This window comes from Aquila chrysaetos, chromosome 17, assembly GCF_900496995.4.
Source record: "Aquila chrysaetos chrysaetos chromosome 17, bAquChr1.4, whole genome shotgun sequence".
Lineage (NCBI taxonomy): Eukaryota > Metazoa > Chordata > Aves > Accipitriformes > Accipitridae > Aquila > Aquila chrysaetos.
The window spans coordinates 18,527,667-18,544,797 of NC_044020.1; the positions used below are offsets into that span (position 1 = coordinate 18,527,667).

Genomic DNA, 17,131 nt, shown 5'->3' on the forward strand with positions numbered 1-17,131 from the left:
TAAAGTGTTACTAATGCGCTTGTATAAACATAACAGGTTTCAAGGCCACTCGGTAAGCCAGCAATTTACGTCCTAAATCATTCCTTTAGGTGCCAAGGAGCCCCATGATTGTTTTATTCAAAACCATTTGGCTGCAGGAATGCAGCTGTTTTTCGTTAATGATGTCCATGCACATACACAAGCAATGTGTTGTTGTACAGAACTGCTGTCTTTTTATTTCCTTGTCTGAGAAGAGTATGAGAACAGGATTAGGACCTCTTAACATAGTTGCAACATTGTTTGGTAAAGTAATTTTCTGTAGAATTCTTACCTGGATGGCTTAGGGTCACATCAAAAAAGAGGATTTACCCTCTGGTAACAGGACTTAGATAGCCTTTGGGAACATCTAAATTGAGGGACCCAAGAACGCTTCCCAAGTTCATATGCGCATCCTGTCCAGCCATCATCTAGACAGACCCTCTGAGAGCCTCGGTTCAGATACGAGATCTGAAGCTTTGGGGGCATCTAAACGTACAACAGCACCTGCTGATGTGATCCGAGAGTTTTCTGTATTTCTCCTCCTGTGCGTGCCCTGAAACTGCTCTGGTCTAAACACCTAAATGCTTAGCTCCTGCCTAAGGGTCATCGCAATCCAGAAACAAGGCAGAGCAGCGTTGGCATCACCTGAAAGGCTCAACCAACAGGCATGGTGCCTGAAGCACAGGGACAGGATTGTAAAGTGTAGCTGTTTCCTTTCCAACGTACAGCAGTTAAAGAAGGGATAGTCCTTCCTTTTCTTTTTGTGCAGTAGCCTGGTGAAAGCTTAGCAGTTGCCGAAAAAATGGCAAGAACTTCTGTTTCCTTAAAGCAACTCACATTGTGTATCCCACATCTCAGGAGAGACAAGGCCTTTCTCCACCCCTGCTGAAACTGGGCTTCAAGCAAAAAGAGGCATTCTGTTCATCTCATAAATGGAGCAAAAAAAGAAGTGTCATAGCTCAGTGTCCTGCTGCTGATGACATTTGAGCCTGGGTTCTGCTCCACTGATGCCTTGTGGTTTTTTTTTTAATTAAAGTTATTTTTTTAAATGAAGTTATTTCTGCCGAGTACTATTGGGGTCAATTTGTATTGACTTCAGCAGAGCAAGGACTCAACACAAAGTTCCTACACGTCAAATTTTGTCCTTAAGAGAAAATAATGATTATTACAAAGTCCCATTTCTGAGGTGAATACTACCTAAAAGCTAAAGGCATTTAAAAAATCAAATATCACTTTAAGTTTTCATCATGTTTACTGCTAGTTTCCTTTTTGATCTCTCTTACTATCAAACTAAGTTTATTGAGTCAGCTTTGTTTAATTAGTTTAATTTTACTTGTTCAGCAGCATTGCCAGAGTTGTACCTTTCAGATTCACGGCTCTGAATGAAAATATTCCCTGTGACTGGCAAAACAAAACCAAAAAAAGTGGAAAAGGAATTATTAAAATGTTTTTATTTGCTTAGGTAAAGTGCTTCCAGAAGTGAAATTTGGAGCACAAAATATATAAGGATCCTGATACTTAGTTATCTAACTTAAATCGATTCTTACTCAAGTGTCAGAACTTTCATTCGCTTTATTGTGAATCAGGTCTAACCACACAAAGCGTGTTAAGTGCCTATATTAAAGAAAAAAGCGCCCACTTCCAGTAAACATTTGCAAAATTGTTTACCTGGCAAAAATATGGGGGGTTTCAAATAAATATGCATATCCTCAGTCCTGCCAGTGAGTGAGTGAAGACTACTCAAGGGCTTTTCCCGCTCTCCCTTCAACCAAACTCAGTGGCATCAAGTGCCGTCATGTTGTATGACTTGATGAGAGCCACGAGGTTCGTCAGTTCCCACCATTACACTGGATCTGCAGCTGTCCCATACTAGCATAAAATAAAATTGCTGATTTGCATTAGTGAACCTTAGTAAGCTCCTGATTTTGAGTTGCACCAAGCATCCAGCCCCAGAGACTGTGTTCTGGATTAAAACTTTGTTCTCTGTCTCAAATGGTGCTTAAAGAGATCTCAGGAGTGCTTTAGGGCCAGCAGTGTTTTGGTATAAACAGTACTAGGAATAAATCAATTGATCAGAAAATTCCTTTTATTGCTAAAGAGAAATGGATGGCTGAAGAGCAGAGTTTAAAAATGAAACCTGAATGGCCATGGTTTATGCTTAGACTAGAGTAGATGGATAATATCACTGTAGTATTTTCAGAGCATTTTACAGTGCTCTGTTGTATCCCCCTCTCCCAGACACATCACATCTACCTTTCTCTTTAGTATGCAAATGCACAATTAAAAGCATTCAACAGATAGAGATGAATAAGCTAATACAGTGTGCTGCTAGTAATTTATTTTCATTAACTGGGAGTATGTGAAAGTACCCCAAAGAGCAAAGAGATGCTGGGAAGTTGTAATAGATAAGAATCTACTGACTGCCTTTATGTAAGACAATAGATCTTGTGAATATTCTGCTTCCTCTCCAGGCAGTGAGCTAGTATGGTTAACCAAAATTGTTGAGTAATTGTTCTGTGGTTGAGAACAAAATGCTGAATTAAACTGTTCCCAGCACAATAATTGTGTGATTACAGCATTTATGTTGCTGGCCAAAAGAACAGTCATTAGGTTTGGAAGACTTACCAAAACCACAGGCACAGAAAAAAAATGCAAATCACATGTAAATTGTCCTTTAATACCTATAGTGGCTTAAAAATTGAACTAGGAGTATGGTATGTGTCTATTTAAAGGCAGTCAAGCCAGAAAAAATGATTGTACATTCAAGAACTACTTCAGACTAGGAAGAAAATACCCAAAGATTATTAATTTTCATTATGTTGTACTTTTCCCCCCTCTTGTGAGATCCTGCACTTAATATATTATGCGTGTATTCTGCTTTGTGAATGCTATTATATTTTTCCCCACTGCATACCAATCAGATATTGTCTGGGAGTTGTAAGGTAGGTAGGACTCCCACACCTAACGAAGTCTTGGGCCAAGCTGATTCAAAGAGCAATATACAGGGGAGGCAGGCAGCAAATGTTTATCTGATTGCTGTAATCCACCAGTAAAATTAAAAACTGATTTATGACGATAGGTGCTCTTGTGAGGTAGACAATTTTCTTCTCCATTGCATGGTCCATACCTAGAAGTGCCAAAGAAACAATTACATTTAGTCTTTCCTTTTTTTTTTCTCCTGTTGTTTTTCCTCATATTTTTAATAATAAAGGGGGTGGAGGAAGGCAAGGAAGAACTGAAGGAGACAGCAAACTAAAAAAAAGACAAAATGTTTAGGGCAATCAAAGTTTTGTGCCTGCAATTCAGTGCAGTAACAAGCTATTCAGTGCAGTAACAAGCTGCAGGATTTGGATAGCTGGCTACCTGGCTGTACACAGAAATCAGATGATGAGATGTCTAAACTTTCTCACTGTATCTACAGTTAAATGTGCTTTAACTGTATTGCTGTCACCAAGTCGAAGGCACAAAATGAGAGACTGTCTTCAGTCCTATTCAAAAAATGTTCCCAAACAAAACTTGTGAAAAACATTTTTGTATGAGGATTTTGGTAACAAGGAAAAAAAAAAAAACCATCAGGACGTGAATGGAAGAGTGGCTACATATCTATTTAAATAGTCTTTCTTCTGCAACTTGAATCCATTTCACTTTTAAAATTGAACTTTTGATGGTAAAACTGAAGTCTATTGAGGAACGGTTCCCCTGGCAAAAGGGACAGTCAGAAACAAGTCTGAACAGCTGAAAGATTGAAAAGAGGTCTTTATTGTGCATTTCCCTGGGCAGTAATTAGCAGCTATCCAATACTAGAAATGTGTTTTCCACAGAGGTTTCTACTAACATTTGGTCTTAGTTTTCCTGGCCATTTGTCCATCATGTTTAAGTTCAGGGGGTCTTAAGATCGTGTAGAAAGCAATAAAACTCAATATAAAATAATAATGATAATAATAATATTGTCTTCAGGAAAGAATTACATTGAGTTGTTGTAGCAACTAGTGCTCTGAAATTGATGTCACTGGACACCAGACATATACTGAAACATGTATCTGATTTAATAATAATAAAATTGGGGAAAAGAGGGGGCATTCCAAGGGTTTAACTGGTGGATTTAAGTCTTAAGGTTTTCTGAGCAGACCCAATTCTCCCAAAGTCTACACTGATCACTCCATGAAGAATGTTTCTTTCCCTGTGCTCTACTAGATTGTATACAGTTTTTATTAACTATGTCCCTCAACCTTTCAATTTAAAGAAAGAAAGGCAAGGTACAGACTTCTAGTGCAGAATTTGTTTTACGAGTCCTTTGTGTCTATTTTTTCTCTCTCTTTCTACATAGTATGATTTTAAGTGGATGACTTTGATAAGACTTTCATGTTTGTTTATACCATTGCACTATTCAGCAGCTGAATGGGTTTTGAATTTCTGCCCACTACATGATATTAAATAACCCCTGTTTCTTGCCCACCGCCTACACATTAAAATTGTTGTGTTTGTTTTAATTAATGATATTCCACTTGTCAAAGAGATACTGAGTGAAAAACACATCTTGAAACCTTAGGGGTTTGTTTGAAAGAATACCCCTTCCTCTCTATATAGTAATATTACCTTAAATCATATTAAGGAAATTGGCACCAAAAAACCCAAACCAAAACAAGAAGTAGTTATTATAAGGCAGAATTCTGATGATCTCTTTGTCTTCTGTGTCAACTAATTTGAGTAAGCAAGATTTCTGCGTTGAGGGTTATGAAAGTAGAATTGTTTCATATTAGTTGATGAGACTTAAATATTTTACTGTAATTATGTATAGAATCGTTACAAGCAATGTGTCATGGGTGACTCATAATGAGTGGCAGTGGAAGAGTTGAAATAGAAGTCCAGATTGTGGTGATACTGCAGTGCAAGAGCATTAGAGGGGGAAGTATCACTTCAGGAACAGAGGAAAGCTTTGGGGAGCTATCACTTCCCGTGACTGGTACCTACCGTGCCTACTGGAGTGGGGATGAAGGGAGACCAGGGTGAGAGATGGGCTTGCCTTGCAAACCTTTTACTTTTCACTGAAGTACCACAGCATACCCACTTCCTTCATATTTCATCCTCTCTTACTTTGTGGTCCCCGATTTCATCAAGCAGTGTTTGAGTACTACTCTTGATTCATAGCTTTTCTCCAGGAGTGCCGCAGGGTCGTTAATAAAATAATGAGTCTCTTAAAGAAGGCAGGCCACTATTAGTAGTTCAGGCCTTAGATACTGATCTATTCATGAATTTGGACTTTACCATTGTGTCAAAAATGAGGTCATGGCACTTGCCTTCATCTATACACCATCTTAAATACAGTGGTTTCCATATTAGAACTGTTCTCCCTGTTTCAGAGGTTAAAAAATTCTTTTTTTGGAACAGTAGACAGGAAAAATATTACTACAATTTATACCTCAAAATTATTAGTTACTGGTGTTTGAATATGTTATGGAAAAATCAACAATGGGTAAAGGGGGAGGTGTAGCAAATGGCCTTAACACAGATGCCTCTGAATAACTTCATATGACAAAAAATACTAGTCAGCCTTGCTTAAGTATAATGGCATCAGCCTTGCTCTTGCCACCCATTTCCGGATCCTTTTGGGAAAATGCACTAAAGAAATCTTTAGTGAGTAGGTTTACACCCCGAAAGCTGCATCACTTCAGTCTACATAGGGGTAGGAACCACAATTAGAATAAATATGTTTCTTTACCTAAGCTGCATTCTTAACCTGAAAACCATCTTGGGCAGGTTTATAGCCAAGCATTTTATGGTCCTGTTTGCACCCTTTGCATGAAAACATTCACAACAGTACTTTGGTGTCGGGATGAGCCCAAAGGCACCTCAAAAGGGCTGAAGAGGTAGCAACATGGGGCGTTTCTCCTAGCTCACAGAATTTATCTGTCGAAAAGGAGCCAGACCTGCTGCCTGTGATGGTGTGTAATACTACAGTTTATTTCCTTACCTGAATCTGTTGACTTCCAACATTCACAGAAGTTGTTCTTGAAAAGTCAGTTTTGGATGATTCCTCTTCCTCTTCTCCATGCCGCCCCCGCCACATCCCACACTAGTGCTGAGCCTTGCTTTCCGTTCCTACTTTTTTTTGTAGTCGACCCATTGATTAATAATGTTAAGATTTGCAGAGTCAACCTTGTATATGTTTAAAAAAACTCTGTGCTCTTAAAGGAAAAGTCCTCTAGATTCTGCACACCTCTTCTAACTGTTGCACCTATCACTCTTATTTCTAACGGCCTCCATTTAACACAGAGCTGACACAAACTGTCCTATTTGCGCTTCCCTGCTTCCTCTGCAGCAGTAGTTAATACTGCACCTTCTTTCCAGAGCTCTTTGGACAGCAGTCCACAATACTGTTGCACGAAGACTTGTGATCTGGTAAAATGTGAGCGTTGGGTGTGCCAAAGAAGTGACTTTGAAAAGAAAGAGCTGGGTTAGCACACACGCACAAAACCCAGCCACTTCAGTCTCTTTAAACAGAATGTGGAAAATCAAAAGGAAAAGGTATACAGGTGACTTCTGGAAGGCTGATACGAACAATGACAAGGGGAGTATACTTATTTTTGTCTCTGATTCTTTATGGCATGTACAAAACCCTCCATAGTTAATTATAATTTGAATAACTGAACCAATATGTAATAGATCAGCTAACTGTAGAAAACAGTATGCATGTGCGGCTCAAGAAATTATCCTACATGCTGTCTTTTAAAACACATCAGGAAATCTCACACCTGTTTTCTTTTCACTGACAAATGTTTCACTCTATAGCTTACTGCTAGAGTAATCAGCACTGGTCCAGACTTCATTGGGAAAAGCATTAACCAAGCATCTGGGAACTGTGTGCTCCATCATACACAGTGAGGTAGCATCAGTCATTGATGTAAGTTCATAGATTTTCCAATTTGAAGGGAGTGACTTTGCAGATTAACTCTTGCTACATGGCAGTTATATTTAAGAGCAAGTTGCTATTAGTCAGCAAAAATGCAAACAGAGGACAACATACCATATAAATGAGCAGTTTTGACAGCCACAGGTTTGTGGCAGGTCTCCGCTATAGTCCTGGCTTATTCCTCTAGGGAGGATACTAACATTTAAACAAGGCATCTAGGTGCTTTGAAGCTATGGCATGAGAAACACAGTATTTGTGTGGATATTAAGTAAGGTGAAATAAGTCCGTTTGGTCCAAACGCTGGTCATCATACCTCAAAAGCCAATTTTGTAACCTCTGCTAACTTTAACCTCTTCATGAAACAAATGGCTCGATCAACCAAACAATGGATCTTTTTCTTTTATAAAAAGGAAAGAGCAAATTATTCTGAGTGTTGCTCTTGAGCTTGGATTAGAAAGGGCTCTTCTGAGAGTAGCTGTTACCTGAATTACAGTAGCTTGCTCTGAAAGTCCTGGTTTTGCCAGAGAACCCCACACACTGGGGTGGTGTATAGTCTGGAGTAGTCATTCCTGCATGAACTGTTAGGCTTTTGACTTAAGACAGCTACATATTGGAATGAATTCCAGTTTATGTTCATTTTATTTCAGGTAGCCTCTTCCTTTTCAGTTAGGCTATTTGTTCAAATGCCTTTGTAGCAGAATTGACCTGTAGATAACTTACATGCTAAGTGGCACAAGCATGAATACTTATTACATGTCATCGCAAATGGGAAAAAGTCATCTTGGTGCTTTCTCTCCTCTGTATGTTTTTTCTATATCAAATCAAATATAAAAGAAGTGTTCTAAAGTTCTTTATTTTAGTTACATAAACGAATAAGTAATACTGCTTTTTCCTTTGGAAGTATCCAAGAGATGTTCCTTAATGCAAAAGGTCCTTTTGGCTTACGTCCTTCAAATTGCTGCTGGAGGTGTTTGTCCCTCACCAGTGCATTTTGTTCTGCAGTATGAATTGGAGGAGGGAAGCCTTTGGAAGCAATTTTTTGACATAGAAGCAGCTACTGTCTTTATTATTTGGCACTTCTCTGCACTTTAGTTAAAAAGGCTAAGCATGTGTTCATTTAGTAGTACTTACAGACTTTATGGTGAGATGAATTTGAGATGGATTCTGGTAGTGACACCTGAATTCTCTTGTAGGACTGAGCAAAGACAGGTGGTTTCCAGCCTGAAAAGCCTTGCTTTTTTAAAATGAAAAATGTTTATGTCATTCTCTGAGATGTGTTTCAGTTTTCCTGAAAGTTTGTTCCTTGTGTTTTCCATGAGCCAAGCTGCATACATATCAACCTGTTAAGGATTGTTTCCATATTCCATCAAACTAATAATTTTTTCCGCACTATCACTCCAAATAGAGCTCTCCTCTGCTAAAGGAGTTGTAATGGAGGGGTGGAAGTGTCTCTTTAAATAGCCTTTTTTGTTCTTCTTAAAAGATTGCTACTATAAGAGCGTGTTTTTCTATGATCAGCATCAGTGTTTGCAAACAATTATGAACAGTGAGGTGCTACTATTGAGTGAACTGAGGTGTTCAGACAGGATGAATTTTTATAAGTACTGGTATGAACTGTATAAGCCTCTTATGCAGCAAAGGGAAGAATAATATTCAGGGCCCAAATCATCCACTGCAGAAGAATTTTCAGGTAGAGATTAGGAAGAAAAAATCTTCACAAAATCCTTTGTCGGGATCCCCTGTACTAGTATGTCTGGCAGAGGAGTGAGCTGCTCCTCAGTAGTAAAAGCAAAGCGTTAGGTTAGAACATGAGGTGGAATGGGTGTGCTGTCTGTCTCATCAGTGTCCTCCTCTCTGCATCTCTGCTTCTTGGCATCCACCTTCTGTTTTGTGTCTCAAGCACTCACGAAGCACCCCATAAAAAGCCACCTCAAACTCAGTAGGAGAGTGATCATTGCATTACCCGGATAGGCAAGGCTCCCTGCCATGTAGATTTAGGACACACTTAGGTAGGGGAAGAGAACGAGGAGAACAACATTTTCTTTTCTTATTTTAAACGTCACTGTAAGGGAAAATAGCAGATTGTAGTTATATGAGGACATATATTTTTATTTCCCTTAAGATAGACGTGGGGGGGGTGTGAGGGAGAGAGAAAGAGATGGCCAACACATACGCTAATTAAAGAATCCGGTCCTTCAGTATAGTGTGCGCCACCATGAGCCAAGTGTTTCTGGAGGAAGGGGGACCGATGCAATTAAATATGTCATTTTTGAAGGACAGATTTATGTTATTGCATGTTAAATGTACATTACATTTTTTCATATACAGTAGAAGAGCTGCTTAACTTAAAAACAAGTTGCAGGCAAGAAGATATTCATACAACAGTTTGAAGTTAATAGAATCATTCATGTGCATCCACTGTTCTAGGAATGCAAAATCTGAACTTCTTTGAGGCAGCTGAGAATAACTCAAATGAAAGTAAACATTAGCCATGCTTCTACATGAAGAAGCCGTGCAAGAGATCATTTCAGTAAAGATGCTCCTACAGCTCTTGAAGGGCATCTTCTAAACAGCTCGAGAGTAAAGCACTGCTCAGAGTTTTGTCAGTTTGTAGAGGAGGGGAGTGTTGCTTTTAGCAGCCGTTCTAATTCACACTGAGTAGTTCGTTACTCCATCACCAGTCTCACCAAAATGGATAGAATTGCTTCTGAAGAACTAGAGGTGGGTGGAAAAGCAGTATTCACCCCTCAGTGGAAAGTGTTATATATGGATGCCGGGAAATGCATTGAGGTATTTACCTTGGAGAGAGGAAAACTTACATAAAAGTTTATGCTAATAAACATGTAATGAGCAACTGCAGAAATGAAATTGGTGGAAGTGTATAAAGATAAAATAAATAAAACTAATAGCAGCTGCTATGTTAGGGGCTTAGATTTGTTGAAAGTATGGGTTTATGTTACTTGAGAAATATTATAAGCCTGTTAGATTAAGCAAGAGTCACGTGAGGGGGGAAATTGTGAACTTTTAGTTAAAGACTCTGTCAGGATGCATGGGCATAAAGGACCAAAATAAGGTCATGCATGCTATCCTGATTCTGGCATTCCCTAAGCCTTGAATGCCTAACTTTGCAACCTTATTGCTTCCTTGAACTATTTTGTCTTTGTAGCTATTTATATAGTGACCCAAAGTGCACGTGACATTTTAGAGAAAATAGAGTAGAACTATAGGTGTCAAGTGTTTGCAATCTAAATTTATATAAGTCACAGCAGGAGCTAGTAACAAACAGTAGGGGTAACTGTTAAAAACATACTGCTTAGTGCTTAGGTAGCTGTGGTAACCATAATATGTTCCTAAAAGTAGGTAGGAAACCAGAATTTAGGCAGTAATACTACAATTATAATGAAGCTGGGAATACTGGGAACCTAGCTGTGGCTACACTGAATGCATGTCTTTGTGCAGTTGGATTTGTTATGGTCCAGTCATAAAGGACATGCACGGATTCGTGAAGATGCTGGCCCAGGCTTTAACAACTTGAATCGGTTCCAAGTTTAATAACAAATTTATTTTGATAAGGATAAGTCATTTAAGGGCAGATTTTTCAAAGACAGTGAAACAAATAAAGATACAGTGAGGCACTTCCCAAAATCTAAAATCTCTACGGGCAACTGTGGATGTCTCAGTTTCCCACTTGGACAGTAGATATACTGTTAGTTGCTTGTTCTGTGCTCATGCTGTTTTTTTCATTGATAAGTTCTTTAAGGCTAGTCTCCTTTTTGGATTTTCAGTGGCAAGTATGAAGGGTCCCTGATTTTGGTTTCGGCTCTAGGTTAAACTTGGTTACAATTTCTTCCACTCCTAAAATACTTTGCTGTTACAGAAGATGACTTACTATCCTCATTATGAATTAGAGAACCTTTACTTTCTTGGATTGTTTGAGCTCTTGTGTATCTGCTTCCTTAAGGGGAATTATTTTTCATAAACTAAATGTCAAGTGGTATGGTTTATGTTTTTCATTGCAGCATGGGCTTCCCTCTTGCCCCAAATTACTTGTCAGAGATATGTGAATGAAAGTATGAATTCCTTGACTAGCAAATTGATTGTATGGAATATTATGGCTCTCATGACATTTGGTTCATTTCTTTATTATTTTCTGTACGTTGTGTGCCTTTTTTGTGCATACCGTGCCTCTACGGTTTGTCGTGCAGTACAAGAATACTTCCGATTAATCTGATATGTGGTGACGGCATTCAAATTAAAAGAAAGATCAGGGAACTGTGTGATCAGTTGACATCGTGGCAATAGTATGTGTAGTGAAAAAACAGGTCCTTGGAAGATTGTATCTGTATCATCCAGACTAACATCATAAAGTAGATAAGAAGTTAGAAGGTGAAATTGTAGCCCATTAAATCCATTGGGAATTTTGTGAGGATTTAAACTACAATCTTCACCTTTAGGAAATTACAACTAAGAAGAGGTAATCACATAGAGAGACTGGCAAGTGGAGAATCTTGACAGCTATGTGCATTTTGAGATTGTTAAAGATGTATTTCTTTTTATGGACATATATATGTCCATTAGCAGAAAAAATTGAACGGCCTGAAAAGTAGCTCTGATTTGCAGTCCATTATGTTCAAATTAGAAATGCAGTGTCAAGAAGTTACCATCAAGAAGGTACATCAAGTATGTAAACTATATAACAAAAAACATTTGTGAGAGATGTAACTGACGTAGTAATAGCTTAAAAAAAAAAAGAGAGGAAAATACCCTTTGTGTAAAACTCAGAAGGAGGGCCTCTATTCTGTGCCACTTGAAACAGTTGTATCCTGGCAATTCTAGGTAATAATAATAAACATAAAAAAAGTTAAGATGTGGTAGTTAAATGAGTCATAAAAATGAAGAGTCCATAATTTGTATTGTATTGTGTCAGGTAATCGGATTAAAATTAACTAATGTTTGCACTTACTTGTATTTGGGAGAAAATGAAGTGTAGCTGTTTGAGTGGTGCTACATACGTTCCATCCTGGAATGAAAATCACATTGTTTTGACTGCGTTATTTCTGTATCCATGCAAACCATCCTCATCACTCTATAGTTCTTACCTCCACTGGGTTGTGTCATTTGAAATTAGTGGGTATAAGGCCCCTTGGAGAGATAAAGAGGAGCAGTGATTTGAAAAAATGAAATGCAGCAGTCAGAGTTAAGAAGAAAGGGCATTTTCCTGGTAAATGTTTTCCTAAATGGGAATTTTTCAGTGTGGTGTTTTGCTCGTGTATTTGGCAGTCACTTGGAATCAAGTGCAGACTTGTGCTACATTGTGGGCTTGGCAATGACAATTTGTGTGTGTGTGGTGCTTTAGTTATATTAGCCCTGGAGGCAGAGTTAACACTTGCAGTGGGACAAGAGTATTTGCAGTCATCAGAGAACTTTGCAGTCAGCTTCAATAACATCACTCCATTTTTTTCACTTTTTTTTAACATTTTTTTTGGCAGCAAAGCTCTTAGTAGAACCATCTGTCTTTCTATTAGTGTTTTTGAGTCCTGTTTTGAAGCTTCTTTGCTTGGCAAAGTCACTTTCATCCTTGGAAACCATTTAAAAAAAAGTTCTGTGGCTTTTTGCCGAAGAAGAGTACTATGCAAAAATTCCACACGGCTGTTCATTTTTGTTCTAAAAGAATACAGTTACTTTGTCTTTGTCTTAAAAAAAATAAACAAACAAAAAACCCAAACAACAACAAACAAAAAATAAACACATGAAGAAGAGGCAGATATTGGGCACTTCTAGGGTGACTGAGTGGGGATAGAGAAGAAATTACATTTTATACATTTTTTTTTTTCTCCAGCAATCCAGTTAAAAGTATGTATGTCTTCTAGTTAACAGGATCAGAATAGAAAGGAGAATACTGAAGTAATAAAAAATGGATCGAGTTAGTTCAGTGAGTGGAGCTACATCTGCTCTAGCTTCAGTCCCAACCTTAATCTCCCAGAGCAAGAATCTCTGTCGACAGCACTCCTGAACTCCATCCTTGCAAATTGTTTCAGGTTATAAAGATGCAGTCAGCACACAGACAGGTGTTGACAGGTCCTGGCATAAATGAAGAGGTTACCTTCCCAAATTTCATACCACTCTTCTGCCTTGTAACAGTGTTGGGTGAACCGAGACATCTCCTGGATCTTCAGGACAGTAAATTAAAATAAAATTAAGTCAAGATGCTGTAGTCTGAACTGTGGCAACCAAGGAGCTGGCACAGGTTCTCTTTTGCCAGTTCTGCTATGCAGGCAGTAATGAAGGGAGTAACACCTTCTTACACCTCTGGCCAAAAAAGGTTGTCTATCAACACTCTAATTCTCCTTGTTCCTTAAGGCTGCAGACCACAAACTAAATTTTAGTCTTTGATAATGTATCTGTACTTCCAATGCCTTAGCTTTACAGTGCCGTTAAAAATCTTAGATGACCTCTCTTAGAAAATGAGTCAGTCTCCTTTTACTGACTGATCTGGTCAGTACAGTAGGGTTTTTTAATTAAAAGCAGCCATTTAACTTTTTAATCCAGCAAGCTTTTTGTTTCTCATCTGTGTGAAATAGGAAGATGATGTCCATTTCGAGCAATTAACAACTCTGACAGAACTGGGTAAAAGCAATAGTATTAGACATTGTGCCATGGCCAACTTCCAGTTTTGATGACTAATTTCTGCATGTCTTAAGTCCCCTGCAGTATCCACTTACAATATAATATTTTCCATTTCCTGACTTGCATGGTTGTGTACAGTTGCTGTGCAAAGTTGAACAGCTAACACTTCAGACATAGATGTGTTTTATTTGTGAATAAAGTGTCTCAGCCTTTTTTCTTACCATTTCAGAGACTTTCTCTTTTCACATGTACAAATAAGTGCATGTAGATGGGCAGAAAAATAGTACTGACTGTGCTGTATGCTACTTACGCACATGTTTGTACTTCTGTGTGTGTGTATCTGTGTTTGGGCTCAGAGTGAAAGCTACTGTCTGAGACAGAGAGATGGTTACACAGTGCAATAAAAGAGAAGAAAAACCCACCCTACCGTCCGAGAAGTGAGGCATTGTGGACTGTGGGGGGGGTAATTAATTGGGATATAGGTATGCGTTAGTGGAATCTTTCGATTTATTTTGGATTAATGTAATTCATATGAAGTGCTTTGGTAATTAAGATGAGGCTGAATAGTTGATGCTACTGGAACACCCCATTATGGAGAAGCATATTCAAACCTGACCTCTCAGATCAGAATTAAGACAAAGCGTGTAAGCAGACATTTTCCCCAGAAAAAATTCCACGTTTGATTTTCCCTCTCCTGTTCAGCAGGTCCAGGGTCAGCTGCCTCCATTAATGATTCCCGTATTCCCTCCAGACCAACGAACCCTAGCAGCAGCTGCACAGCAAGGATTCCTTCTTCCTCCTGGTTTCAGCTACAAAGCGGGATGCAGTAAGTCCTGTAGACTTTTTTAGCTGGAAGTGGGTGTAGGGCACAATTTCGTGCCAATCTGTATAAAAGTATCACCTCCCTAGCCCGATGAACAAAGCCATTAACTTGCACAGATGAGTGTAAAATACAGGATTAGTCGTTATTGTATGAGAAAAGATTGTCAGAGATGAAGTACGTGTTTCAACGTAACAGCAAAACATTTCACACAAGAAGTCGCTTTGTGCACCTTCTTTCTGACAGATCTTTTTGACAGGTGAACATGCTTATGATCACGCATACTTACATACCCCTGAAGAAAAGCTAATTGAAATTTCCCAATAAATTTCAACACTGTTGTAAGAAAATACATTTTTTTCCTGAAGCAGCCTGCTTACTATTTGTGAACCGAGGGCCTATTCTAGTCTCTTTTCTTCACACAGAACTCACATTAATCTCAACAGGGGTTCTGCACAGAGATCAAAGATAGCATATGCCTTTCAGTTTGATGGACTAACACAAACTATGAGTATATTTATGAGAGCCTAACACTAAAAAAATATAGCATCTACTTTTTTAATCCTTGAAATATTTGTATTGTTCTCTACACTCCCCAGATTTTTTTTGAAGTTTTATTTAAGCCTTCTATAGGATTTCATGTTCCTGTCAACAGGGTGATATTAAATACAAGTTAAGGAATAATCGAGGAACTCCATTTCCATGAATAGGCTTAGCTAGAGCATGAATTTCATAGACTTGTCTTCTTGCATTTGTGCTTGTATAACTCTTCTGACATCAGTTTTTTACTGAGTTATCTCGGACTTGCTTGTTCTACCCTTCTCTGTTTCTAGCATGGGTGTTTAGCTTTATTATGTCCATGTCAGTGTATCCATCTGTATCATTGACTAACTCATGAATTCATCAGTTGTTTTGAGTTACTCAGCACTTGCCACTGCAGCAGTTTCATAAAATTAGAACATAAAAAGATTCCTTTAGTTAAACTGGCTTAGCCCACACTTTCAGATTTCTTTCAGTTTCTGTAACATTGTAGATACAGTACTTGAATGTGAACTTGAGTTTCTTTGGCCACTAATCCCTTTTCCTAATATTTTACAGACTGGGACCACTACTGAAAATTACTGTTCAAAACACTTCACGTCCCGCAGCAGCTGCAGTGCCAAAGCTTAGGCTCATTCAGTTCTTCCAGTGATTTCACACTCAGCCTCTCTCAGATGGGAGAAGTAGTGATTCACATTACAGAATGTTTAACTGAAAGCCACACTGAATATGAATGCTACCATAACTGTAGGCCTGAAAAAGGTCAGGAAAGCACCCCGTTAGATATATCTGGCAGATTAAATTAGTTTCATGCTAATGAAGTCTGGTTTGGCTAGAAAAGTTGAGGTTGGTTTTTTCCTTTCATTTTACTGCATGTACATTAACTGTAAGACAGTCCTATAGTTCCTCACATCCATGAAGTATATATGACATTGCATGTTTGTGTAACCTTGAAAATCAAAAAGGAAAAAGAGCAAAGTTGCTGCTGCTCCTGGCAGTAAGGCTTGGAATTAACAGCATGCCAAGGTCTAGGACTGAGCAGAAGCCAGTGGAAAAAGACAGCTCTGTGTTTGGTGATTCCCTGGCATGTTTGACTGAATTTGACTGAGAAGCTGAGGAAAAGTGATAAGTAGTCCAAAGGATTTTTTCTTTTCACTCACAGTTTAGTGTAAACAAAAAAGCATGTAAGGATGTAGCAACACCTAGAAAGCTTGTAGCAATGAAAAACGTAGCTGCCTTAAAACTATAACATGTTCATATCAAGTAATGTTTTTGACAGGCCATTAAAACATATTTCTCCCACTTTTCTGCTTGCCCTTCTGTGTATCAGTCCTCTTGACAAAGATGTGGTAGATTGTAAAGCAAAGAGCTTTGGATAAAATTTTCTAAACCACCAGAGTGATTTAGGAGACTAAACCTTCATTTGAGGAGTGACAAAGACACTGGGATCCAAGTCTGAGGGATATTTAGCAAATGTTTGTATTGTAAACTTTAGTCCAGTAACCTATGCTAGCTTGAACTGAACTAAAGTGGATACCAGCATAGCACTGCAACAGAGAATGTACAGCAGATTAATTTGCTCAGCTTCTCAGCACATTAAATGCCTAACTTTCACTGAGTTTGCTTTTGGATGCAAGGCCTTCCTATGAACTTCTGAAGACCCCACTACCAGCATCTTTACCTGACTGCTGTTGTATGTTTTAAATTTGGCTTATGTACCTTATGAAAATGGAACCTCACTTCTACATCTTCCCTGTCCTTTTGGAAAACCTGCCCTTTTTTCTGGACCGATAGATTTTCAGAATTATTTTGTGTGGCTGATTGATAGGAATTCTTTAGTGATGATTCTGTTATTTACTAGCATTAACAACCTGCACATAGGAATGATAAAAATCTCCATGGGACAATTCGGTTCCAGTCACAAATAACAAAGAACTATGAAAATTTTCATATACTGTTTCTCAATAAAAGGGAGATTTGAAAATTTGGGGGAGAGGAAGAGGGAATTTTGTGATAACCAATATTTTCATAACTAACTAATGATGCTGAGTACCTTGATTATGGATAGTTGGTTGGGGACACCTTCAAAGGGACTTACACAGTTATATGCCCTGCCTCTTTGAAAAGTCAGATCTCCAGAAGAGTGTCTCAAAATCAGCAGCATATCATCTAAGGCACTGCAAGTCTCTAGTCAGTTGTGCTATTGGTCACACCTG

At 38.5% G+C, this 17,131-nt stretch overlaps 1 protein-coding gene across 12 annotated transcripts in view; it reads left to right on the forward strand.

Annotated features, from left to right (window-relative positions):
* The window catches only part of SOX5 (SRY-box transcription factor 5), a 648,107-nt gene that overhangs the window by 531,393 nt on the left and 99,583 nt on the right, over positions 1–17,131 (forward strand). For 8 of the 12 annotated variants that reach the window (XM_030040646.2, XM_030040647.2, XM_030040640.2 and 5 more), the window contains one exon: positions 14,258–14,381. In XM_030040646.2, coding sequence (XP_029896506.1) covers positions 14,258–14,381 — 124 coding nt within the window. The remainder of the gene's footprint in view (positions 1–14,257; positions 14,382–17,131) is intronic. The other 4 variants (XM_030040641.2, XM_030040643.1, XM_030040650.1 and 1 more) reach the window with 1 other exon arrangement.